At 44.3% G+C, this 27,973-nt stretch overlaps 1 protein-coding gene across 1 annotated transcript in view; it reads left to right on the forward strand.

Annotated features, from left to right (window-relative positions):
• The first annotated feature begins 5,991 nt into the window (after positions 1–5,991).
• Positions 5,992–27,973, forward strand: part of znf704 (zinc finger protein 704) — a 168,070-nt gene continuing 146,088 nt past the window's right edge. Inside the window, exons 1-2 of the mRNA XM_048528453.2 lie at positions 5,992–6,406; positions 14,279–14,523. Coding sequence (XP_048384410.1) covers positions 6,146–6,406; positions 14,279–14,523 — 506 coding nt within the window. The 5' untranslated portion in view covers positions 5,992–6,145. The remainder of the gene's footprint in view (positions 6,407–14,278; positions 14,524–27,973) is intronic.

Consider the following 27,973-nt stretch of genomic DNA (forward strand, 5'->3'; position numbering starts at 1 on the left):
CCACCGTCCAGCTTCGCGATCAGCGGAGCAATGGCTACCTGACCTATGCAGGGCAACCTAAATTCTACCATGCCTGTGGTAGGTCAGGTCACGTGGCGGCCGAGTGCAAAGCCACCATCTGCAGGAACTGCAGGGAGGAGGGACAACTTGCAAAGGATTGCCCACAAGAGAAACGCTGCAACCTTTGCCGGGAAGCGGGCCACCTCTACAGGGCATGCCACCTATGCCCAGGTCGCCGGCAGGGGCAAAGCTGGGCCAGCCCTCCCGGAGGAGAGGAAAGCACCAGGGCCCAGCAAGGACCCCACTAATGTGCAGGAGGGCCAGTCGTGCAGGAGGGCCCAGCCCCGCAGGATGGGCCCGAGGCCAGCAAAGCGCCCCTTCAGGCTCCACTCCCCACCGACAACCCGGAGTCGATGGAGGTGGTGACAGGCGACCCAGGGTAGTGGGAGTGGACGACGGTCCGGAAAGCGAGGAGGAAGGTGCGTCGACGGGCCCAGGAACCGCAACCATCAGGCGGGAAGAGGCAGCTACAGGGGGGCTATAAGAGCTCCTCTGATAAGGGGGATTCGGAGAGGGCCCACCCGAAGCAGAAGTTAAAGATCTCGAGGGAGGAGGAAAGCAGCACCACGCTTCCAGGTGACGGGAGGCGTCCTGAGGCTCCCTCCGACACCCAGTCAGGTGCCGCTGGGGCACTGGAGGGCCCCCCGGAACTTCCAGTCGGGAAGGAGGAAACAGCGCACCCCCAGCCTGACCCAGAGCCGGACCCTCCTGCCTCCGCACCCCTGACGGGGGGATGCGACCCGGAAGGCAGCACGGACGGTTTCCTGAGCCCGGAGAGCGTCCAGCAGTTAGCCCGGGCAATGGGCATGAAGGGACAGATGGAGGGGCTGGACCTTGGACTTGGGGAGGGTACTGCAGTCATTGCCCACAATGGGGGTACGAGTTGCGAGCATTATTGTGCGCAGTGTCAAGTCCACCGCAAGATGTTTATCCACGTTGGCCTACCTGACCACGATCAAGGCGGATCTCCTGTTTCTGCAGGAGTGCGGGATACCGCACCTCAGCAGGTACGGGACATGGTCTGGCGCCTGGACCCGTGGGCCTTCAATCTGGTTGGGGGCTAACGACTGTCGCTCCTTGGGCCTGGCTATTCTGCTGCGGGGGCGCGACTTCACCATCTCTTAAGTTCAGGAGGTGGTGGCGGGGGGGGCGCCTCCGAGTGGCTGACGTCACCTACAGGAACGCTCCCCTGAGGCTGATCAACGTGTACGCCCCAGCGGTACGGAATGAGTGGTTGGCCGTCCTGCAGAGGCTTCCACCCCTGCTGGCTACGTCCAGGCCGGTCATCCTAGGTGGAGACTTCAACAGCATCATCGATGCAGATGGAAGATCCGGCGTGGGGACAGCGGGTGGAGGGAGTCAACTGGATGTCACATCCAGATTCCTGATGGGCACGGTGAAGGACACCAAGCTGCTCGACGTCTTCAGCGCCCCTGCAGATGGAGCGCAGCGGAGGTACACCTGGTCGCGGCCAGACAGGTCTATTCGCTCAAGGATAGACTTCCTGTTTGTGTCACGGGCGTTCTCGGTCAGGTCCACCGGCATCGAGCCAGTGTTCTTCTCTGACCACTGCCTCCTGCTGGCCGATAGTCACTTACAGGATGACCAGCCGGCCGGCAGGTGGACGTGGAAGCTCAACACGACTCTGTTGCCTCCAGAGAACGTCGAGGAGCTTAAGAGGGAGTACGCCGGTTGGAGAACCGTGAAACCCCTCTTTGAGTCTCCGGGCGACTGGTGGGAGACGGTGAAGGAGAACATCAAGAGTTTCTTTGTCCTCAAGGGTGTTCGGAAGGCGAGAGAGAGGTGGGGAAAGCTGTCGCGACTCCAGAAAAGGGTACAGAACCTGCTCCTTCTGCAGTTGATGGGGGTCGATGTCACGGAGGACCTCCGCGAGGTGAGGGGCCAGCAAGCCACGCTCTTTGCCGTGGAAGCCCCCAGGATAATCTTCCGGTCCAGGGTCCGCTCCGTGGAGCAGGACGAGACGTGCTCACGTTTCTTCTTTCAGAAGGTGCACAAAGAGAGCTCTGTGCTTAGCCGGCTGAAGGAGGACGACGGCTCGGTGACGTCGTCTCGGCCCGACATTTTGAGGATCAGCAGATCCTTCTATGCCGGACTGTACGACACGAAGCCCACGGACAGCATGGCCTCCGAGTCGTTCCTCTCGTCCATCACGGAGGTCTTAGACGACGGCACGAGGGAGTGGCTGGACCGGCCGATATCCCTGGACAAGCTGACCAGAGCCCTCAAGTCCTTGGAGAGGAATAGGACTCCCGGGAGCGACGGCTTACTGGTCGAGCTGCATTCCGCTCTGTGGAACCTGGTCGGCCAGGACCTGCTGGAGGTGTACGATAGTGCGCTTCGGGCAGGGAAAATGTGCAAGTCCATGAGGAAGGGCATCATCACCCTCATTTACAAGAGGAAGGGGGAGAGGGAAGAAATTAAGAATTGGCGTTCCATTTCACTATTGAATGTGGACTACAAAATCCTGGCCAAGGTCATAGCCAACCTGGTCAGGTCTGTCCTGGAGTCGGTGATTCGCCCTGACCAAACCTGTGCTGTGCCGGGCAGGAAGATCGCTGATAGCCTCATGCTCATCACCCGGGTCATCTTCCACTTCATTTGGGGGTCGCGGATGGACCGGGTCCGCAGGGACACCATGTACAAAGACCTGGAAAATGGGGGAAAGGGTGTACCGAACGCCACCCTCGCCCTGACGGCTACCTTTGTGTGTGGCTGCATCAAGCTGTGTGTAGATCCTCAGTATGCAAACACCTAGTGTCACTACTTACTGAGGTTCTACCTGTCCCCGGCGTTGCGAAGGATGAGCGGGGCCTCGTTGCCGCGGAACGCTCTGAGTAGTTGGACCATCCCGTACCACCTGTCCTTCGTGGAGAAATTTTTGAAAGCAAACACCTTTGACCACAAGGCCGTCAGCCAGTGGTCAGCACGTAGTATCCTCGGGACCCTTCAGGAAAAGGAGAGGGTGGAACCCGTCGTGTGTTTCCCCACGCAGACTGCCGTAGTCGTTTGGCAGAATGCCTCATCACCAGAACTTTCAAACAAGCACAAGGACATTGCTTGGCTGGCGGTGAGAGGTGCTCTGCCAGTGAGATCCTTTATGCATGCCCGGAATCTCTGCACCACCGCACGCTGCCCTCGAGGTGGCTGCGGGGGGGGACGAGACTGTTGATCACCTCCTTCTGCAGATGCTGGAGAACCCAACATAAAGTGTGAAGCTGGATGAACACAGCAGGCCAAGCAGCATCTTAGGAGCACAAAAGTTGACATTTCGGGCCTAGACCCTTCATCAGAGAGGGGGGAATGGGGAGAGGGTTCTGAAATAAATAGGGAGAGAGGGGGAGGCGGACCGAAGATGGAGAGAAAAGAAGATAGGTGGAGAGGAGTGTATAGGTGGGGAGGTAGGGAGTGCCTATGCGCAGGAGGTCTGGAGGGGGATGTAGTGGTATTTGTCGAGGTTCGTTCCGAGCAGCTCCGTGATGCGGGACTCCGTGCTATATGGGCTGTTTCTGGGGACGCACACCGAGACCAACATCAACTGCGCCTGGAGGACCATCAATGTGGTGAAAGATGCTCTTTGGTCTGCCCGCAATTTGCTGATCTGCCAGCTGAAAGAACTGACCCCGACCGAGTGTTGCAGACTGGCGCACTCCAAGGTCCAGGACTACGTGCTGAGGGATGTGCTAAAGCTTGGGGCAGCCGCCGCCAAGGCACGGTGGGGAAAGACCATGGTATGAAACCCCTCGTCCAGAATAGAAAACTGAACAGTGTCTGGTAACTGGGCCCAGTGGGCGCCTTCCCCAACTGGTCAGGGGGCCAACGGGGACTGTGCGGGGTGACGACTGCCGGGGTATTTTCTTTGCTTTGTTTCTTTTCTTCTTTGTTTTTTTTCCTTTAGTTGGAGTATGTACCCCCTGGGTAACCCGGAGCGTCTTGCATCACTGGGTAGGTTTATAAATGTTTTATTTTTTGTACATCTTATGAATAAAGTATATTTTGTTCAAATAAAAAAAGGTGACGAAACATCTGAAAACTAACCTTCCAACTCAGTGAGCAAACTCACATCCAGAACCTCAACCTGAGCTACAAATCTTCTCAAAACTCGCAAGGTTTAGGTCAGTCTGGGGAGAATGGACAGATCAAGGCGGGATGAGGTTAGTAGGTAGGAAATGGAGGTGCGGCTTGAGGTGGGAGGAGGGGGTGAACAGGTTAGGGAGGCGGAGACAGCTGGGCTGGTTTTCGGATGCAGTAGGGGAAGGGGAGATTTTGAAGCTTGTGAAGTCCACTTTGATCCCATTGGGCTGCAGGGTTCCCAAGCGGAATATGAGTTGCTGTTCCTGCAACCTTTGGGTGGCATCATTGTGGCACAGCAGGAGGCCCAGGATGGACATGTCGTCTAATGAATGGGAGGGGGAGTTAAAATGGTTTGCGACTGGGAGGTGCAGTTGGGAGGTGCCCACTGCATTCCAAAACCAGCCCAGTTTGTCCCCTCCCCCTCCTATATCCCAAAACCAGCCCAGCTCGTCCCCACCTCCCTAACCTGTTCTTCCTTTCACCCATCCCCTCCTCCCACCTCAAGCTGCACTTCCATTTCCTACCTACTAACCTCATCCTGCCCCCTTGACCTGTCCATCCTCCCCGGACTGACCTATCTCCTCCCTACCTCCCCACCTACACACTCCTCTCCACCTATCTTCTTTTCTCTCCATCTTTGGTCCGCCTCCCCCTCTCTCCCTATTTATTTCAGAACCCTCTCCCCATTCCCCCCTCTCTGATGAAGGGTCTAGGCCCGAAATGTCAACTTTTGTGCTCCTAAGATGCTGCTTGGCCTGCTGTGTTCATCCAGCTTCACACTTTATGTTGGGTTCTCCAGCATCTGCAGTTCCCATTATCTCTGATCACAACTTGTTGGACAATATCCCAATAAGTATTTTATTCCCCCATTTTTTGCTGAAACATGGTCATACACGGCAACAAGAACTTTCTGGCAGTTCACTTAAAGAGTATTTTGTCTTGTTTGGGCCAGAACAATGAGTTTCTCAACATATGCCAAATATGGGAGGGTCAAGGCCCAATCAATTTTCAGCAGACACACTGACGTGCTTGTCATAAGTGGTCATTGTCAGATGATCAACTGCGGGAGTCGTTTCTCCTTTAACCAAACCCCAACGCCGGGTGTCCAGACCGAATACACCAGGCTGAGATCCCAGGCTGCAAATGCCCAACAGTATCCCCTGCATTAGCTTAGCGTGCTGGAGGAGGTCTATGTGTGGTTTTGACAGCTCTGTGCATTGAGTTAGTGCTGGAGGAGTGCCCTACTGCAGCCAATGGGTTGGGACACCACCTGGAGCTGCACATGTTTACACAGAGGGGGCGGAGAGCGCTCATTCCGCCGGTATACAGAGGAAATCTCAGCGAAAGCATGGAAACACTGAACCTTGAGTACGGATCGGACGACCAGCCTCAGTCAGAGAAGGCAAGACATTTTTGAAAATGTCTGAGGAGTTCACAACAAATTAAAAAAAAACCCTAGCTCAAACGCGGATGCATCCTGTTCAATCATCTCCAAAGTGAACCCCGTTTTACATATCTTATTGCACGGTAGTGAGTATTTACTTTAACCTGTTGAACGTTCAACTGGTCATTAAATAATATGAGAACGGGATAAAAAGAAATCTACTGTCATGTCAGTTCACTTGGTGGGAAAAAAAGTGTTTGAATTCGAGAAACCAAATAATTTCCTCATTGTTTACACACATTATTACATTGGGTTTTTGATGTTTATTGGGGATTACTCTCACTCATTTATCTCACAAGCGTCTTCGAAAGTCGTGAACAGGGCAGTCATTCCGATGTCTTCGCAGAAATCCACTCCTAATTTTACGAGTTGCAACGCCAGCTTTGCGAAGGCGACGAAAACAAACAACTCTTGCTCTGAACGCCGGGCGGTGAGGGCTTGGTTATTTTTTAAAAATATATATCAATTTATTTCGTTATTTTGCAATTGCATTAGATGACCTAAAATAGAAACGAGCCGTATATATAAAGGGGAGCGAAGAAGCTCGCGATGCAAGCTCGCCGTTCTGCAAAGAGGTCGATTTTGGGCAGCCGGGTCTGTGCTCCGAGTCCGGCCGGGGATGGGCAGCTCGTTCCCGGGGTGATCCAGGCGCTGAAATGCCAAAGCAGCGAGTCCGGGGGGCGGTGCAACTTCTACACGGTGATGCTGGAGGATGGCAGCCTGAGGGAATACCCGGAGGAGGAGATAGTGGTGGTGGGACCCGGCTTCCATAACTACGGCAGCAAAGTGCAGCTGAAATACAGGGAAAAGGTGCGTATGTCACTGGACGTGAACTGTGTGTGTGTGTGTGTCTGTGTGTGTACGCTCGCTAGCCTCTGCACGCTTACGCTGCCACATCATGCACGACAGCGGCCAGAGAATCACTTAAAGCGACACTTAACGACCCCCATTCCCATCCACTAAGATGCAGCCCAACCAGATTGAGTCAATTCATTCATTCCTCCCCGGGCGTTTGGCAGGCGCAAGGCTCTCCCCTGGACACTTGGATCTATGTGACAACGGATCTAATTCAGTGACCCACCTTCCCCCCACTCCCCCCCCGCCAGCCTTTGGTGAAATGTTAAGGCTTGGAATTTCGTGCACGGCGGTGATTATTTTCTCCCGGTTAAGACTCAAAGCGTGAAAGCAATCAGATGTAAAAGTGCAGAGACCAGTGTCTGGGGTCTGTCAGGGCTCTCCTTCCCTTTCTGATGTGCAGTGAAGGCTTCAGACTGTGTGCAAGTAGCCCAGCTCCACGCACACAACAGCAAACAGGAAGATCAATAAATACCCATCGGAAATCTCAGAAAAATTCGCGCCAAAAATGCTGCGATCGGAGATCCCTCGCTGTTAACAACCTGGGTTTTATCGTAGGGCAGCTGCAGTGTGTGCCAGTTTGCTGTGCGGTAATTAAATGCTGACATCAATGAAGCCTTGGGGATGAATGAAACACAAGCACCCTCAGGTGGGGTTGCGTTCTAGCTCCTCCCAGTATGCCCCCAACCCATAAGAATGAGGAAGGCAGGGCCAAGTAATAGTAAGTAATTGAAAATGCAACATTCAGCATTTCTGGTCTTTTCGGGCAGGGCGCGCACAAGGCACAGTGTCACTGGACTCCGCCTCTCTCAGTTGTCAGTTCGTACTCTGTGGAGCTCTGGTGGTTAAAATGTTTACTATTGCAATCAAGGAATATATTTGCTTAATCACAGAAGGGAAATTTTCCCAAAACATAATAAAAATAGCACCTATGGAATTGTGCAATTGTATAGACTGCCAGTTTTGATCAATGTTAATGCAGTTGACAGTATTTCCAGCTGCGTTGGCATACAACGATGCATTTGGGACAAAGATAGAGGTCTTATGAAAATTACTCTTGGCCGATGTGTTAACATAGAAGACTTTTGAGATCCATAGCTAATCTACCTCTTCTGTTTCCTTTCCAATAATGCTTGACACCACTATTTTAATTATAATTCATTACTCATTAATTTAGAGTATTTAAGAATATTGTGTGCACTTTGGTTTTAGTAGTCTGGAACTAGAATGTTAACGAAGGATTAACCAAAGGCATCAAAGTTACACTCTGTAATTATTAACTGCCACTGCAGCGCTCACGTATATTTGGGAACTTGTGCCAAAATTATGAAAGCTGATGGTCAGTACAGCTTAACATACTGGAAATCACAGTTTTTGACCACTGTCCCAGATGTCTTCATTACTTATTCCTGGGTATATCCAGCATATTAAACCCCTAGAGGCAGTGACGTAGTAGATCAAGGGGAGGTGAGTCCAGACTTCATGAAGTCCCGGGTCAAACAAGAAAAGGAAACTTCCTGCTGATGACCACCTCAGCCTCCATCTGATGAATTGTTTGATTCTCCTCTATTTTGATTACCACTTTTGAAAGCACTGAGGGTGGCTAGGTAGCAAAGTGGGAGATGTCAGTGTCCAATACCATGACTGCTTGTAGCCCCAATGCTGACAGTGCTGGCTGAGTTTTTCAATATAAAAGTAGTATGCCATAGGATTATTATCAGATTGGGTCTGCTGTGGGTTGCAACATAAGGGAAAATCGGCTTGACCTGGTCCTAACCAGTACACCAGTTGCACGTATATCTGTTAATGACAGTGCTGGTAGCAGTGATCAAAACACTTTGTGGAGTTGAAGTCCTGTCTTGCCACTGTAGACATGTTCTCTGACATTACCATTTTACTAAATGTGATGGATTCGTAATAGATGAACAACTAGGCATTCATATGCAGTAAGGACAGGCAAAATTGTAATTCATGCCATTTATAATGTCATGGCCTGACATGTCACTGACTCTTATCATTCCCATCAAACCAATCAAGCAACCTTTGTTCGATGAGGAGCAGGACGGGCACAGCACCAGGTGGATGTGAAAATGAGGTGCCAACCTGATGAATCTATAATGCTAAATGTGGAATTTTACATGCTGTTGGTACAGCTAAGCTACCCTACAACAAAGAGATCAGATGAAAGTTCTACAGTTTTCCCACATCAATCATTGGTGGTAGACAATAGTGTCTGCCCATATACATACATGTAGGTTACAGGAACACGTTAGAGGGTGAATATTTTGCATCAAGTAACTTGCATTCTGAATCCCTGAAGCCTGTCCATTATCTGCAGGGGAAGATTCGGATGTATGATGGAATGCTGTCCATCTTCTGGAGAAGGAGACTGAAACTCATAACAAATCCTAATCAGAAATGATACTGTGCACCACGGCAGCAGTGTGTACCAGCCACAAATGATACCATAGCAACTCACCATTCCTTTTGTTACAACACCTCCTCAAACCACATTTCTTCAGTCAGGGGGTGGTTAGTCTGTGGAATGCACTCTGCAGAAGGCTGTGGAGGCCAAGTCTTTTGAGTGTATTTAAGACAAAGATGAGTTCTTGATTGTTTCAGGGAGAGGGCAGGGGAATGGGGTTGAGAAACTTATCAACCATGATCGAGTGACAGTTCAGACATGATGGACTGAGCAGCCTCATTATGCTCCCATATCTTCTGGATTAAAAAAAAACCTCACTTGCTTAAAAGAATAAGGAAAGCCATGATCCGAAAACACAACCACGTCCAAGTTGCATACCATCCTAATTTGAAACCATGTTGCTGTTCTTTCATCACTGGGAAGACCTTGCTGTCTGTTGTTCAGAATATAGACACCTTGTCCATTGATCTACATTCGGCTGTCCCACTCAGCATCTTATTGATGAGACAGGCAGCTCTGAAGGGCAATCAGGGGTGAGCAATGAATGCTGGCCCAGTCAGCAATGCTCAGGCTCCATGAGCAAAGAAAAAGTAATTACAGGTTCAAATCCTGGAACTTACTCCATACCTCTAAGAGCTTGTATGTAAATAACATACTTCTTTGAAGGTTGCATCTCAGGAAGACAGGGTGGTTAAGAAGGCATTTAGCATGCTTGCCTCATTGCTGAGACCATTGAGCTTAGCCGTTTGCACATCATGTTGAGATTGTACAGGACATTGGTGAGGTCATTTTTGCAGCACTGTGTACAGTTCTGGTTACCCTGCTGTAGGAAAGATATTGATAAATTGGAAGAGGTTCAGAAAAGATGTACGAAGATGGTACCAAGACTGAAGGGTTTGAATTGTAAGGATAGACTGGAAAAGGCTAGAATGGAAGATAGGAGGATGAGGGGTGACCTTACATAGGTTTAGAAAAACATAAGGGGCATAGCTAAGGTGAATAGCAAAGGTCTTTTCCCTAGGGTGGGGGAGTTCAAAAATAGACAGCATATTTTTAAGATGAGAGGGGAAAGATTTAAAAGGGACCTGAAGGACATCCTTTTCACAAAGTGGGTGGGTCCTATGTGGAATGAACTGCCAGCGGAGGTGGTAGATGCAGGCACAGTTACAACATTCAAATGACATTTGGATAGGTGTATGAGTAGGCAAGGTTTAGAGGGAGATAATGAAATGTGAGGCTGGATGAACACAGCAGGCCCAGCAGCATCTCAGGAGCACAAAAGCTGACGTTTTGGGCCTAGACCCTTCATCAGAGAGCTAGGCCCGAAACGTCAGCTTTTGTGCTCCTGAGATGCTACTGGGCCTGCTGTGTTCATCCAGCCTCACATTTCATTATCTTGGATTCTCCAGCATCTGCAGTTCCCATTATCACTGATACAAGGTTTAGAGGGAAATGGGCCAAATGCATGCAAATGGGACTAGTTTAGTTTGGGAAACTTGGTTGGCATGGACGAATTGGACTGAAGGGTCTGTTTCCATGCTGTATAACTCTGACTCTAAATCAATAGATTGCATGCCAAGAACTACCAACTACCACCTTCTCAAGAATGAACCGTTTGCCAGCAATGCTGACATTCTGTGATTGATTTTACGAAATAATTGAGCAACCACAAGTATATGTTGTTCTCATCTTTTCTCTCATGTGTTTGTCTTTAGAACTGGAATGTCTTGAATATCAGCATAGTGAGCACAATTTATATTGAAAAGCAGCTGTGAAAATTAATAATTGTGTTTTGATATGGTGTAACGACTGAGAATATCTTGTGACATTTCTTGGTATTCTGGGGTATTTGGTCTTATGATTCTACATGACATCGCATAGTTCCGTGCTCAAACAGCTCAAAAGGTCTGCTAGAGAAGGGAGGGTAAAGTGAAGAAAGATTTGGCCCAGGTTCCTCTGGCACAAAATTTGTAGGGTGTGTAGAGTGTAGAACAACACGGCTGCAAACTCAGTAGTAAATCTTCAGGCTGTATTCTCAGTTGGGCAAGGTGTTTTGCAGAAAGAAGAGTTAATTCATTTAAAAAAAATGCTTGGAATCATTCAGAGTTTAATAGTTGACTAAAAGATTGGTGCTGTAACTTGTATAATTGCAAGCATACTGTGCATTTAGAAAGTACATTCTCTACAGTGCTTCTGTTGTTGACTTGCAAACAGCTCACCAACTTTCTAACATCTGATTACGTTGTTAAACATAAATGTGCTGTCCTATTCGTTTTGTAGGATTTTTGAAGAATTTCAGCAGTGTGTCTTTAATGCCAGGCTACTATGGATAAAAATGAGAATGCTGAAGTACTCAGCAGTTCTGGCAGCGTCTGTGGTGAGGGAAAGACGGTTAATACTTTGAGTTGAATGTGATTTTCTTCTGAACAATGATTTTCATTTCAAATTTGAGCATGCACGGCACATTGCCTTTTTAAAGTCAGCATTGAGAAGATGATTTAAATTTGACAACTAAATTAAAAACTTTTATTTGCTTTCGTTTGCACTGTAATGTGTTATACTTGTCATTAAGGACATCTGCTGGTCCTACCCTTCTCCTGTGACTATCTGAGTCCAGTGCTTTACAGGCTGCCTCACAGAGTATCTGAAACTACACAGTTCTGTTCCCCAAATCAACCTGCCTGTTTCTGTCAGCAACTGAGTTAAACAAATGTACCTTCAACACCACCTGTCATCTCCATGAATGCACTTGAATGCTGTTGTGGAAATGAATGCTCTTGGATTGGAATGAAAACAAATTATTTTATCTTAGTGTCACCATTTGATTTTATGACAGATATGAATAATTTATGTGGCTTAAAATTTTTTACGATTCCCTCTTCCAGAGTTGCCGGCCCTGCTAAGGAACTACCTTGTTTACAATCTGATTTTGGCTACATTAAATATTTTAATGAAATAAGCATAAACCTTCTCATTCTTTTATGCTTTGGTATCTGACAACCTTGGTAGAAGATTAAAGTTTATTTCTCACCCATGACCTCTAAGGTATACATAGGTTAGTAGATTTTAGATTTAAGTAGTTCCAAGCTTGTTTGAATCACATTTGCTCCATTGTTGCTTATCTGATTCTCAATTTGATTCCCTTAATTATCTACAGTGAAAATTTTGATTCCCAAAACTGAACGGATATTCTAAGACATGTGAATTACAAACTTGCAACAACTATCAAGTTGAATGACCTCAGCTCTGTGATACTTTAAGTCTACAGCTTGCGGGGATGTGAGCGAGCTGGTCCAATGATTTTCCTCTAGTTATAGAGGAACAGAGATGTGGAATGTCAGTGATTGTCTTCTCAGTCTGATTAGGTGATCTGTCTGACCAGCTGTAGTTTTGCACAGTGTGCAGAGTTGCATGTGCGGCTGGCATGCTTTGGTGAGATACAGTGTGTATGGGATGAGTTCTGAGTGTTGGATAAGTGATGGGACTGTGATAGATTGATCAGTGTGGTTTTAAAATGTAATGTGTGGATACATTCACTCACTTTAACCATCTGAGAAGGAAGTACATTCTTTCAGCACTCTGAGCATTGACCACACTCCCCGTCAATATTTTCCCATTATTCGCAGAAGTGCATTCTTGCAGGCTTCCCCCACTCTGTAGAATAAGTTAGCTGCAAGTTAGTCAGTTACGCCCCTTGTTGATTCTCTAAAACTTAGGCTGCCTGAATCTTCTACTTTAGATATGGCTGTAAGTGTATTGTGGATGTACACAGACATCCTGTGTTGCAGCCAGCTTATCTGGCAACCCTTAACCTTTTTTTCCCTTCCTCCCAAAAGCACAAGAAATGGGAAATTAAGCTGTGCTACTAAAGTGCATATGAGAACAATACCTTCCAAACCCACGACCATATCCATCTAGAAGGACAAGGGCAACAGATACATGGGAATACCACCACCTGCAAGTTTCCTCCAAGCTACTCACCATGCTGACTTGGAAAGATATTGTCATTCCTTCACTGTTGCTGGGCCAACATTCTGGAATTCCCTCTCTAACATATTGTGGCTTATCCACAACACAGGGATGGGAGCAGTTCAAGAAGGTAGCTCAGCACCACCCTCTCAAGGGAAACTACAGATGGACATTAAATGCTGGCCAGCCAATGATTTGTAAAGGTTCTAATTATAAACCTAAGAAAAGGAAGAAGTATATCAATGGGCTAAAACTGTTCATACCAATCTTTCATAAGGATCTGTAAATTCACTTCTCTAAACTACCTGGTCTAAACTGTTAGTATGAATGTGTGGATCTGCACTGCATGCTGGCAAATTGCAGGAACTGTTATTGTCTTAGTGGTATTCCAGATTTATTTATATGTATCTCATGGAAAATAGGTGCTTCATGGACTGCTGAGAGATCAAATTATAACATTGGACAAACTATTAAGGTGAATGTTTAATATTACAGTTCTTTGCTTTTTGTTTCTGTTTGGTTGAGGTCACTTCGCTGTTATTTACTGGGCTAACTGATTTGATAATCTATAGTTTTTTAGCTTCTACTTCACATGGTGTTTGCTGATGGAGGTGGTTTTACTGGATATTTCATCTTAATGAGTCGATTTTTTTTTTAAAGATTGATATGTATGCAAATTCCTTCCCATAATCCATAGTAAGAATCTTCTCTTGAATAAATTTGCTTATAATTAATTAATAACAGAGAAGTTTGACACTGAAAAAGCAATTGAAAGAAGGTGAGCGTGCACATGCAAATCTATTGTAGCAGGATACATGCGCGGTAAAAAATTTGAGTTGCTGCAGAGTTCATTGTCAATGAACGTTTTATGAAGATAGCCTTTTCAGAATGTTCCTGATCTGTCTTAATCCTTTTCAGTGAAGATAGGAAAGAATAAATATTTGGACAATTTGCATTTATTATCTTAACTATTAAAATTAATGAATATTCCAAGGAACATTTGAATACCCTAATTCTGCCTGTGAGGAATATTGCCTATTGAGGACAGCTGTTCAGGATTGTGTAGTAAAGTTATGATGATAGTTGTAGAAAATTCAACAATGATAGGGTAATTATTATGCTTTTATTTCAGTTGTATCAAAGGATTTGATCCACGATAGAATGCATTGCAAATGGGCTGCAGGAAGATGGGTCTTTTGTTATTTTTATTAATATATTCAGTATGCCTATATTCACAACAAATGGCAGGAAGAAGTTTGGAATTAAAATTCACTGCTATTGTTCACCAATATTAGACAAGATAAAATAGTCGTAGAACTTATAAAACCAAACCTGTATGGTATATCCTGTATGGTATCCTTAGAGGTTTTGTTGGGGGGTGAACATGCATTTAAGCCTTTAAATAAACTGGATGTTGTGCATTGTTCCTGCAGCTGAATTGCAATGGTCGAGACACATCGTCAGCTGTGTCATTGCAAGATCAAAGCCATACAGAGAACCACCAGAAGGTGTTGGAACAGCAGCTACCCCTAGTGAGGAAGATTGAAGCTATGAAAATACTGGAAACTAAAAAGATCAGCTGGATTCAGGATCACGAGAAGGATCACATGCGCACTGTTGTTGTTTCAGATCAGAAAAGAAAAGTTGTTTCTTCAAATATCGATGTGCCCCGTACAAGGTAGGCGAGTCACCCATTTAAAATAAAGCAGTGCATTAGATCATATTTTTCTCAGTACAGTCCCCTTTACGTTTAAAATAAAGAACTGAACACGTTGGACAACACTCAGCCAGCCAAGTAGCAAATGTAGAGAGAGAAATAGAGTTGATGTTTCAGGTCAATTACCTTTCAGTGTACAAGTAATCACACAGCATGGGGTCAGTGATGGCAAAAGATGAAAGTATAGAAGCAGCAGTTGAGCAGCAGATTGGTTCTCGTTTGAGTGTTATGTGATTAAAAATTATTACCAAGTACAAGTCAGTTGTGGCTAAATGGAGTGGAGAGAATCGGATGCATAGAAAACATTTCTTTTCAGGTGCAGATAAAAAGGAGGGTGAGGCTCAGGGCCTGGACTTGCATTTGGGAAGCTGGCTGAGGTTGAACAAAAGAAAAAACTGAAAATTAGAAATGTTATTTTAAAATTAGTAGCTATTTAGTGTTCAGTACGTAACAGAAGCAATAAGGAAGTAAACTTGACTCAATAACATAAAACAAAGAAGTGTGTGTACTGGAGATCTGCAACATAAACAGAAAGCCCTGGAGAAACACAGCAGGTCTGGCAGCGTGTGTGGGAAGAAAGTAGAGTTAACGGTGTTGCTTCATCTTAAGTCAAGATCAACTAAGGTAATGTAAAATAACGACATGGCAGCATAGCTCGATTGTGTGGAATATAACATGAGGGAAGGTTGTGGATGCCACATATGTGTCCACATGTATCCAAGTGACTTCCTTCCACGCATGACAATTCTGTAGGTGGCCGAGATGATCACACCCAGGGACCCAGGTCAGAATCCTGCCGTGGCAGATGGTGGAATTTGATTTCAATTAAAAATAAATATGGAATTAAGAGTCTAAAGATGACATTGTCAGAAAAGCCCAGCTGGTTCACTAAGGTCCTTGAGTGAAGAAAGCTGTCATCCTTACTTGCACTGACCTACATGTGACACCCACAGCAAAACGGTTGACTCTTGACTGCCCTCTGGGATGGGCAATAAATGTTTGTCAAGCCAGTGATACCACATCCTGTGAATGAATAGAAAACATTGTGCAGAATGTCTCATCACCAGGAGAACCTTGAACTCCAGAACAAGCTGGGAACTGGCCAGGCTCTGAGGAAGGGTCACCAGACCCGAAATGTTAACTCTGATTTTGTTTTCTTCACGGATGTTGCCACACCTGCTGAACTTTGCCAGCAATTTCTGTTTTTGTTCCTGATTTATAGCATCCGTAGCTCTTACGGTTTTTAAACTTGGAACTTGATTGGCAGCTGGAGGCACTGCAACTACTGCAAGGCCTCGAGCTTTGTAGGTATAACATAAAGAGATATGGTCGCACTGAGGATTGGAGTGAGAAGTAAGAGCGACAAAAGGTGACTGCCAAGCAATTCAAGACTGAGAAGTCCTCTGGAGTCATGGTTGCTAATCGGCTTTCTGTTTTGGATATTGTTGAGAGCGTTGGTTCCTTAGAGGAGGGAAGTCAGAGTCAAGTTTGTGGCAAAATGGGTAGCTCTGCTACATGGGATAAGAGGGAGAAGGGGTTGGGGGAGGGAATAGGCAGTTGTCCCTATGGTCTTAGACTTTTCCCCGCATGGAATGTTGCCTCCCTGTGAATGGATGTCACAGAAGGTGACAGGAACGTCCTCTGGGGGAGAGTGAAAATCCTCCCATATTGGTCCACATTGATACCAATGACTTAGGACTTGTCTAATTTCTTACTTGAAAACAGATATTGGGGAGTTAGGAAGGGGATCATAAAACAGAACCTCTAACAGAACCTCTCATAATTACCTTTATTTCCACAGTCCAGATAAACCTGTTGGACTGTAACCTGATTTTTGTGACTTCGGTGGTCGTTGGATAAACATATGGATGATAATGGAATAGTGTAGGTTAGATGGGTTTCAGATTGGTTTCACAGGTCGGCGCAGCATCGAGGGCCAAAGGGCCTGTACTGCGCTGTTATGTTCTATGTTCTATGTTCCTCATGCCAGTGAGCGCAGAAATAAGAGAATTGTGTGCTTGGTAGTTCTTTGTTTTGTTTTCTAATATTTCTCCAGACTTGGACAGTGTTGCAGTGTTTTATATTTTAAAAGCGAGGAACATAGATTCAGTTTCAGTTTGAATGCTTTCAGAGCACTGATCATATGTTCTAAGTCTCTGTCATTTCTCTGCTGTTCACAGTTAAACTCATTCAGTTTTGATGTTATGCCTGCAAGGAACCGCAAGCCCGGCTACCATACATTTTCTGACAGTTCACTGGGCGTTTCATTTATTTAGTATAAATGGCTTGAGTGAGGGAATTAAATGGAACATTTCCAAGTTTGCTGACTACACAAATCTTGGTGGGATTACAAGTTATGAGGAGGAGGCAAGGAGGCTTCAAGGTGATTTAGACAAGTTAAGTGAGTAGGCAAACCTACGGCAGATGCAGTAGAATGTGGCTAAATGTGAAGTCCTAGACTTCAGTGTGAAAAACAGAAAGGCAGAGTACTATTTAAAAGCGGGTTCGTTAGGAAATGTGGATGCACAGAGGGAGCTGGGTATCCATGTACACCATTCAATGAAAATGAGCAGGCAGGTACAGCAAATGATTAGGAATTTAGATGGTATGTTGGCCTTCATTGCAATTGGATTTGATTTGAGTTCAGAAGCAGGAAGTGTCTTGCTGCAGTTATACTGGGCCTTGGTGAAACTTATACCTGTTCTATTGCGTACAGTTTTGATCTCCCTGCCTAAGAAAGGACATTCTTGCCATAGAGAGAATGTTGTGTAGATTCACGGAGCAGCTACCAGCGATGGCAGGACTGTATGTGAAGAGACATTGATTCAACCAGGCCCGTATTCACGAGAGTTCAGAAGGATGAGAATGGAAATCTGATTAAAATGTATCAACTTCTAACTAGACAGACTAGTCTAGTCTAGGGAGAATGTTTCCCCAGGTGGGGAGACTAAGGGTCACAGAATCAGGATACAGTGAAAGCCATTTAGGACTGAGATGAAGAAACACTTCTTCACTCAAAGGATGGTAAAATTGTGGAATTCTCCATCACAATCAAAGGAGGCAATGCCGCTGAATATATTCAAGAAAGAGGCAGATAAAGTTTTGTTTTAAATGCATCAAGGGATACGTTGAGGAAGCAGGAATATGGCATTCAGATAGAGGGTCAACCATGATCAGCTTGAACTGATGCCCTTGGGGGAGCATTTGCTTGTGGGGTTGGGTGTGTGGTTTAAGCTAAAATGGAGGGGGGATGGGCTTCTATACAAGGAGAGAAAGTGGGAAGAAAGGGCAACTCAGAAAAGTGATTGGCAGAGAATTCAAGCCACCATTCAAAATAATCTGAACACAACGAGCCTTGTGTTAAATGCTTGGAGCATTCACAATAAATTGGATATGAACAGATACAACATAGTTTGGAATAATGAGATGTAGGTGCAGGATAATCAGAAATGGGAACTGAATGTCTAGGGGTATTCGGTTTTTAGGAAAGACAGTGAAGGAGAGAAAGGAGCTGTGGTGGTGTTGCCGGTTAAAGACGACATTACATTGTAGTGAGGATGGACTTTTGCTCCATTAATGTGGAATCCATATGGGGAGATCTTAGAAACATTGGGGCATAAATCAATAGTGGAGTTGAATTTAGACTCCCAAACTATAATGGCAATGTAGGGCAAGACACTAACAATCAAACTACAGCTGTAATTATAGGCTATTTTAATCTGCATATAGATTGGGCAGTTCAATTCAGTAACAATGCCGCAGAGGAGAAATTCCAGGACAGTGTAAGAGATGGTTTCCTGGATCAATACATTGAGGAATCAACTAGAGGACATGCAATCCTAGACTGGAGTTTGAGTAATGCGCAGTCTAGCTGTTTGAAGCCCCTTGGTGAAGAGTGACCATAATATGTGACATTGTTGAAACTGAGACTAAGGTCTTGAATTGAAATAGAGAAAACTACAATGGTATGAGATATGAGTTGGCTATGATAAATTTTGGAGCTTTACTTAAAGGGATATCAGTAGATAGGCAATGGCAAGCATTTAAATAGGGTATGGAGGGACTACAATTGTTCATTTCTGTCATTATCTGTCATTAAAATAAAACAGGAAAAGTGTCCCTGTTTACAAGAGAAATCGGGTACAATATTAAATCCAAAGAAACTCTTTACAAATTGGTTAAAGAGCAGCACATCTGAGGATTGTGAGCAGTTTAGATTTCGGCAAAGGAGGACAAAGGGATTGGCCAAAGGGGAAATATAGAGTATTAGTGTAAACTTGTGGGGAGCATACAAACTGATTGTAAAATCTTGTATAGGTATGTGAAGAAAAGAAGATTAGTGAATACAAATGTAGATCCCTCACTGTCAGAAACAGGGGGAGTTATAATGAGAAAGAATTTCAGTTCTGTTTTCTCAAAGGAGGACACAAAGTCCAGAAAATGTTGGGGGACAGAGTGTAGTGAGAGAGCAAAGAATTGTAGGAAATCAGTGTTAGTAGGGAAGTGGTGTTGAGGAAATTCATGGGATTATAGGCAGACAAATCGCTAGGGCCCAAAAATCGACACTTCTGAGTGTTTAAGGGAGTGGTCCTAGAAATAATGGTTGCATTGGTGATTAGCATGCTATTCAATGGAGAAGTCTGTCTGAATTCACTGTGCTTCATTGCGTGGTGTCAGCCCAAATTCCCTTTCAACTTATCAGTCAACTTTTGGTGACATATATGGCAAATGCTGTTAACTTTACAGTTGTGAAGAGAAACTAATTTTTCACTCTGGGTGGAAGTTGTGTAGTTTTGATTTCCTTTTAGATGGCCCAGGCTCATCACTCATCATTATTGCTTAATCTTTAGTTCAAGGTGTTGCTCTGCTGCTGGTCACTCTGCAGGTATGTTTCTGGAACATCCAGAATCTTCCTGCTGCTTTCAAATGTGGAGGCATGGGAGGTCTCGTTTGCGATCATGATTTGTTTCTTGGCTTGTGTTGCTCAGATATTGGATAGGGGCCATGGCAGTATTCCCTGCAATGTTTCGTTGTCCTGAACAGTCTTGTTTGATAAGCAACTGAAAAATAATCTAGAGGTCTACAAAGAACAGGCAGAGGAGTGGGACTAGCTGAGCTGCTGTTGCAGAGGTGGATGTAATGGGCTGAATGGCCTCCTGTGATATACTGGCTTTGCATATCTGTTCATGGTATATTTCTCATTCATTTGTTTGCATTGCCACCGCAAAACTTACTTTCCCTGCAATGATAGTTCATCTGCACCAAACTGAAACACAATGCAATCAGCTAGCAAAGCCTATTAAGAGCGTGCATTTTGCTCTACTTTTTTTTCTCACTTTTCATGGCGAGGGACTGTGGATGAGCAGTGAGACCAACTGTTGGAAGTACCCATGGTCAGCGAATGCAGGTGGGGTGGTGAGATCAGAGATGTTGTGATTGACCATGTCATCACGGACTGCGTGTTTGTGAAACATCAGTGCATCAAGTGCATGAGGATGACTAAGGAAAAGATTTGACCTATCAGAGTTATACAAGACAACATGCCTGTGGATGTAAAGGATGGAATCTGGATTGGACTGGGGCGGCAGTTGTACTGGGGAGCAGTGCAAGAGGTCAGCGACTTGCAATGCCTGTCAGACCACGTGTGGAAGCCCCTGTGTTGATCTACTGCAATGTAATGCTTATCTGTAATCTGTGTATCTGACTGTTATGTTTATCCTTTCAATTTTATGTCTTATTTTCTAACTTACACTGTGTAAGGTATTGTAACTTTTTTCTTCTTTATTTCTCTTGTTTTTGCATCTATTATAAGTTCTTAGGTACTTTGTACCTAAGATAGTGCCATAAGCGAGAACTTTTTCACTGTATTCCTGCACTTGAGTACATGTGACACTAAAACTTAATATCTGCGATGCTGAATAATATCTCGAAATGAGTACTTTGTCCTCATAATGGAGAGGGATAATGTAGACATTCAAGTTATGGAGTGTTATATATTAGCTAAAATAAGAATAATGCAAGCAGAGGAGATCTGCAGAGAGTACAAAGGAGATTTACAAGAATGTTATCTGGGTTTGAAAATTGCAAAGGGAGTAGATCCATCAGTCTGTAGGGTTTTGTGAAGGGTAAATTGTGTTTGAATAATTTGCTAGAGTACTTCAACAAAGGCATAACAAGCAAAGTAGATAATGGGGGGTCCTGTAGATGTAGATGTAGTGTTTCTCGACATCCAGAAGTGTTTGACAAGGTGTTGTACAAAAGATTAATGCACAAGCCAAAACCACATGCGGGTAGGGGTAATATATTAACTTGGGTAGAAGATTGGCTCATTTAACAGAAAGCAGAGAGTTGAGATAAATGGTATCAGAGATAATAGGAGCTGCAGATGCTGGAGAATCCGAGATAACAAAGTGTGGAGCTGGATGAACACAGCAGGCCAGGCAGCATCTTAGGAGCACAAAAGCTGATGTTTCGGGCTTAGACCCTTCATCAGAATCTCTTTCTGGTTGGCAGGCTATAACTAGTGGAATGCTACAGGCTCAATTCTTGACTATTTACAATCTATAGTAATAACTTGGATGCAGATGTAGAATGTAGTGTAGCCAAATTTGACAAAAATAGGTGGGAACATAAGTTGCAATGAAGAGGTAGGAAATTTACAAATGGAGAAGAGTAGGTTAGATGAATAAGCCAAAATTGGCAAATGAAGTTTAACATGGCAAGTTTATCCATTTCAGTCTGAGGAATTAAAAGGAACTTATTATCTAAATGGAGAGAACCTTCAAAATGATTCAGTGAAGTGGAATCCGGGTGTCTGGGTGTCCTCATGCATTTGCAAAGAATGCAGATAGTAAGGAGGGTAAATGGAATTTTAGTATTTATTGCTAAGAGGGGTTGACTATAAAAGTAGGAAACTGTTGTTGCAACTGTACAAGGCATTGGTGAGACCGCACCTGGAGTACTGCATATAGTTTTGGTCCCCTTACATGAGGAAGAGTGTAATTGAATTGGAGGTGGTTAGGATTAATAAAATGGACTGACTTGAGAAGAAAGGATTTTGTTATGAGGAGAGATTGAACAGTTTAGGCCTAAACTCATTAGAATTTGGAGGGATGAGATCTAATCCAGGTATATAAGATGCTAAGAGGTAGTAACAAAGTAGACGTAGAGCGGAAGTTTCCCCTTTTGGGGCAGTCCAGAACAAGAGGACGCAGTTGTAGACTAAGGGATAATGGGAACTGCAGATGCTGGAGAATCCAAGATAACAAAGTGTGAAGCTGGATGAACACAGCAGGCCAAGCAGCATCTCAGGAGCACAAAAGCTGACGTTTTGGGCCTGGAAGGGTCTAGGCCTGAAACGTCAGCTTTTGTGCTCCTAAGATGCTGCTTGGCCTGCTGTGTTCAAACAGCTCCATACTTTGTTATCTACAGTTGTAGACTAAAGTCAGATTCAAAGCAGATGAGGAGGAATTATTTCTCTCAAAGAGCCATGAATCTGTGGAACTCACTTCCTCAGATTATGGTGAATGCCAAGACACAGAATAAATTTAATAAGAAGATAGTGGTTTTGTTGAGATAAGAGAAGATAGGCAATGAAATTCAGTCCAGAGAGGTGTGAGATAATGGTTTTTGGGGAGCGAAGAGGGCAACAGAAGCTGGGAATACACAATAAACAGGAAGATGCTGAGAGTAATAGGGGAAGTGAGAGCCTTTGGGGTGTCTGTTGACTGCTGCATGGTTAGGTGGCAGAATGATAGGTAAGGTGGTAAAGAAAACAGGTGAAATGCATTCCGTTGTTGGAAGAGGTACAGAATACAAAAGCAGGCATGTAATGTTGAAACTGAATGAGCCATTGGTCAGGCTGGAGCTGGAGTTTTGTGTGCAGTTCTGGTCACCGCATTACCGGAAGGACAGAATTACTCTGGAGAGAGTACAGAGGAAATTTACAGGAATTTTGCCAGGGCTTGAAAATTGCAATGTCAGGCGAGATTGCATTGGCCAGGGCTGTTTTCCTTAGAGTGGTGGAAGCTGAAGTGGGACTTAATTGAAGCATACAAAATTATGAACGATCTAGTTAGAAAGGAAGGAGTGTTTAATGAGGAGAGATTGAACAGCTGAGGCCTAAACTCATTAGAATTTGGAAGGATGAGCTCTAATTCAGGTGTATAAGATGCTAAAGGGGAGTGACAAGATGGACGTAGAGCAGAAGTTTCCCCTTTTGGGGCAATCCAGAACAAGAGGTCACAGTTCTAGACTAAAGTCAAATTCAAAGCAGATAAGGAGGAATTATTTCTCTCAAAGGGCCATTCACTTCCTCAGAGTGCGGTCAATGCCAAGGAGCTTTTTCCACTAGCGGCAAAATCACTTTCTAAGGAACACAAATTTAAGCTGAAGGGTAGAAAGATTAGAAGGGCTATGAGGAAAACTTGTTCAATCAGAGGGTGACAGATGTTGAGATTTTGCTGCCTGCTTTGGTGGTGGAGGCAGAAAACCTCAGCTCCTTTAAAAGGAACCTGGAATCTGCACCTGAAGTGCTGAATGGGCTGGATGGCCTCTCTCTGCATTTTAACCTTTCCCGTAGTTGTAAAACCAACTATGTCACATTGTGCAGAAACCTTGGCAACATGAAGAAGAGTCGAGTGGCTGGATGCTAGAGACGCGTGGATTCTGAGATGGATGCGTGGAGCCATGATGAAGGGGGAAAATGAGTAAAGATTAGCACATCATAGCAGGGGAGGTGGGAGAAGGTTCTGGAAACATCGAGACAAATATTACCGAAGAGTTTGTGTCGTTATTGTTGCCCTGTTGTGGAAGTAGAGGGGAAATGTGGTGAGGTGAATAATGGAGGTGGAATTGACAGGAAGACCGAGACAAGGAAGACCTAAAACCAGTTCAGAAATGCAGGAGGGGGTAAACTAAAAGCACTGGGATTGAAAGAGGGATGGATGACTGGCAGGAGGAGATGGAGAAGGGTGGTCAAGCAGCATTGTGGCTATTTTAAGTGAAATGGATGAAGCTGAAAGAATGAGATCATAGAACATAGAACTTAGAAAAGTACAGCACAGTACAGGCTCTTCGGCCCACGATGTTGTGCCGTGCAATAATCCTAATCCAAAAATAAAATAACCTAACCTACATCCCCCTCAATTCACTGCTGTCCATGTGCATGTCCAGCAGTCACTTAAATGTCACTAATGACTCCACTTCCACGACTACCACTGGTAAACTATTCCATGCGCTCACAACTCTCTGGGTGAAGAACCTCCCTCTGTCTCCTCTATACCTTCTGCCTAACACCTTAAAACTATGACTCCTCGTGGCAGTCAATCCTGCCCTGGGGAAAAGTCTCTGGCTATCAACTCTATCCATGTCTCTCATTACCTTGTACACCTCAATCAGGTCACCTCTCTTCCTCCTTCTCTCCAGAGAGAAAAGTCCGAGCTCAGTCAACCTCACCTCGTAAGACAAGCCCTCCAGTCCAGGCAGCATCCTGGTAAACCTCCTTTGCACCCTCTCCAAAGCCTCCACATCTTTCCTATAATAGGGCGACCAGAACTGGACACAGTATTCCAAGTGTGGTCTCACCAGGGTTTTGTAGAGCTGCAGCATAACCTCGCGGCTCTTAAACTCGATCCCCCTGTTAATGAAAGCCAAAACACCATATGCTTTATTAACAGTCTTATCCACCTGGGTGGTAGCTTTGAGGGAGCTATGCACTTGAACACCAAGATCCTGCTGTTCCTCCACACTGCCGAGAATCCTGCCGTTAATCCTATATTCAGCATTTAAGTTCAACCTTCCAAAATGCATCACTTCGCATTTATCCAGGTTGAACTCCATCTGCCATTTCTCTGACCAGCTCTGCATTCTGTCAATAGCCCTCGATACTATCAATGGCACTTCCAACCTTTGTGTCATCAGCAAACATACTAACCCACCCCTCAACCTCCTCATCCAAGTCATTTATAAAAACTGCAAAGAGCAGAGGCCCAAGAACAGAGTCCTTTGGGACACCACTCAGCACTGACCTCCGGGCAGAATATTTAGCATCTACAACTACTCTCTGCCTCCTGTCAGCCAACCAATTCTGAATCCAGACAGCCAAATCACCCTGTATCCCATACCTCCTGACTTTATGAATGAGCCTGCCGTGGGGAACCTTATCAAATGCCTTGCTGAAGTCCATGTACACCACATCCACTGCTCAATCCTTGTCAACTTGTCTCGTGACTTCCTCAAAGAACTCAATAAGATTTGTGAGGCATGACCTGCCCCTTACAAAACCATGCTGACTCCCTTTAATCACGCTATGCTTTTCCAAATAGTCATAAATCCTATCCCTCAGAATTCTTTCCAAAACCTTGCTGACCACAGATGTAAGACTGATGTTTTAAAAGACTATCAGTACGACAAACTGAGTTGCCTGTGTGTATTTTTGTTTGATGCACACTAAAGATTATCTTGATGAAAATTCATCAACCTGAAACGTTAACACTGTTTCTCTCTCCATAGATGCTGCCTAACCTGCTGAGATATGGGGCAGAGAATGAAGTAGTGGTAGTATCACTGGACTAGTAATCCATGGGCCCAAGACAATGTTCTGGTCGCATGAGTTCAAACCTCAATGTGGCTGCTGATAGAATTCTAAGCTAATCTCAGTAATGGTGACCGTTAAGCTATCATGAATTGTAGCAAAAATCAACCTGGTCCGTTAATATCCTTTAGGGAAGGAAGTCTGACCTACATGTGACTCCAGACCCACATCAATGTCATTGAGTCTTAAATGCCCTCTGATAAGTCGCATCAAGCCACAAAGTTCATATCTGATCTGTGATCAAGCACAGGAAGGTGTGATGGTATGTGAGGCAGGTATACAGATTCATTGGGCAATCTTTTAAGAAGCAATTGTCCAGCAGCTATAAGGTTCTTGTAAGCAATATGTCAACAGTGATCAAATATGAAATTACAGAGGTTTTGTGAAAGCTGTCCGACCATACCTGAGCTGCTGTGGACCATTTTGGTCCCTTTATATAAGGAAAGACGCACTGGGATTGGAGGTAACCCAGATCAGGTTCACGAGGTCCACTTTGGGAATGCAAGAATTTTCTTGAGAGTTTTGATTTGGATAGCCTTCTACTCATTGTGAGCAATCATCTAATGTTGAAACATGCAAGATTCTCTACAAGCTGTACCAATATGGAGAGGTTATTTACCCTTGTGGGAGATTCTAGACAGTGTAATCTCAGAATAAAATGTCATCCATTTAAGACAGATGAGGAGGATTTTTTTTCTGTCAGAGGATAGTGAATCCTTGGAATTTCTTACCACAAAGGGCTATCAGGGATGGGTTATTAGGTGTATTCAAGTCTGAGATAGACAGATTTTTAATCAGTGAGGGAATCAAAAGTTAAAGCAATAAGGCAGGAAATTGGAGATGAGGGTTATCAGATTAGCCATGATCTCACTGAATGGTAGAGAAGTCTTGCAGGGCCAATGGGCTAATTCTTCTGCTGTGTCTTATGTTCTTGAGCACAATGTCAAATGGGCAATAAATGATGGCTTTGTCAGCAATCGTCACATACCATGGCAGAATAAAGGAAAAATATTTCCAGCAAATTTTCCATTATGTGTAGTATTTGGTGTTAAGGATTACTCTCCCTCTAGTTCATAAACAACGTTCAATATTGGCAGAAAGCTTTATGTCTTGTTTAGATCTCCTTAACCCTTTAGATCGTTCACCTTTGTAATACCATTTGTAATGGTGACTCTTTGGACAGGAGGCTCTATACTTAATAAGTGAATGAACAGCAGTTTGAAATGTGCAGTGCTAGATAGAAAGCTCAGCTTCAGGTACAGCTTCAGTGAAGTATTTTTATGAAAACCTGGTTTGGAGACAGTGGTGATGTTAACCGATTAGTACAAGTCAGACACAGAGTAACATTGGTTTGCTCAAGATATAGATCACATGCCTCAACTGTACATTGTGGTTATTTAAGTGACTAGTGTGGATGCATTAGATAGACCGGCTCTAGTCCCTCAGCTAAAAAGAAAAACGAAGCATTAAAAAAATACAGATTTTTGTTGTGAAAAGAACAATTTGACATTTTAAAAGTAATAGATTCCTTCCAACATCAGTTCCTTTTTGTCTTGGAAGCTTCTGGGATTTTGGTGCAGCTAAAGTGGTGTGACTTCTGCTTGGGTCTTTTATGGGAAGAATGGATGGAATTTCCCAGTAAAATATTTTCTAGCCACAGTTTCTTGGTGTGGTTGCTTGAATTTTAAAGAGACAATGCAAATAGAGCAGAATCCTAGCAGAACCAGATTCAATCCAGATGTTTGACCATTTAGAGGCAGAGATCTTACCCTGTTAGACCTCAAGACAGTTAGATATTACGTTTTTCAAACTATTTTGTTATTGTTAGGAGGGATTTGCTTTCTAAGCCACACATATCTTGGTACATTAAGTGCTGATGAGTTGAATGGTAATTTTTTTTAAAAATCAACAGCACACAATACAAAACCAACCATTTTCAGGAAATGTATAACAGTTTCATGAAATGGCAAATGGGGGCTTTGGTAAATCAGTTGGTCATCTGTGCTGTTAAAGTACAAAAAAAACTGTTTATTCACTCAGTTTATTGTACAGATTGCTTTTTGTTTTACATATGGATTTTATGTTTGACAATATTTCAATGAAAAGTTGCTGTATTTGCACTGTACTCCAAAAATATTTCCACTAACTACTCAATTTGTTCATTACATATATTGATGACATAGTGAATTCCCATCCAGTATAATTTTGTATGTATTCATTGATCTTGAGTGTTATGAATGAAAGAGAACAGCATTCAGCTCTGAGGATGTGCTGCACATCTCAAAACTTGAAGAAGTAATAAGCATCTTGAAGATTTCTGTTGACCTTGATCCTCAGATGTGCCTTTCAGGCATTGCAAAAACTTATTGTGACTGAAAGACATTGTATATAGCACACCAGAGTGTACACAGACAAAAGTTTCTGCAACATTAAGCTGATTTGAATAATCAAATGATGTAATTATTAGGTTACTTTTCTCTGTCACTGAACTCTGTGTTCAACTGCGCTGCTGTCAAATTTCGTGAACACTGCACCAGTTACTTAAGCTACTGTCATACAGACAATCTCATTGCTGGTCATGGAAAATCTTGGAAGGGTTGCAATTAAATTGTTGCCTTCTGTATGATATCCATTCATGGGGAAATAATACCTCCAGCAAAAACTCCCTAACAGCAGGTATTATGGTTCTTAAAAGTGAGCAAGCATTTAATTTCCCTTTTAAAAGTTTACTAACTTATGAACCAGGACAGACAATTCACATAATTTTCTTTTTGTTTTTTTCCTGTCTTAAGCATAGATGAAAGCTGATACCATCTG

This window comes from Stegostoma tigrinum, chromosome 5 (genome assembly GCF_030684315.1).
Source record: "Stegostoma tigrinum isolate sSteTig4 chromosome 5, sSteTig4.hap1, whole genome shotgun sequence".
NCBI classification, from domain to species: Eukaryota; Metazoa; Chordata; class Chondrichthyes; order Orectolobiformes; family Stegostomatidae; genus Stegostoma; species Stegostoma tigrinum.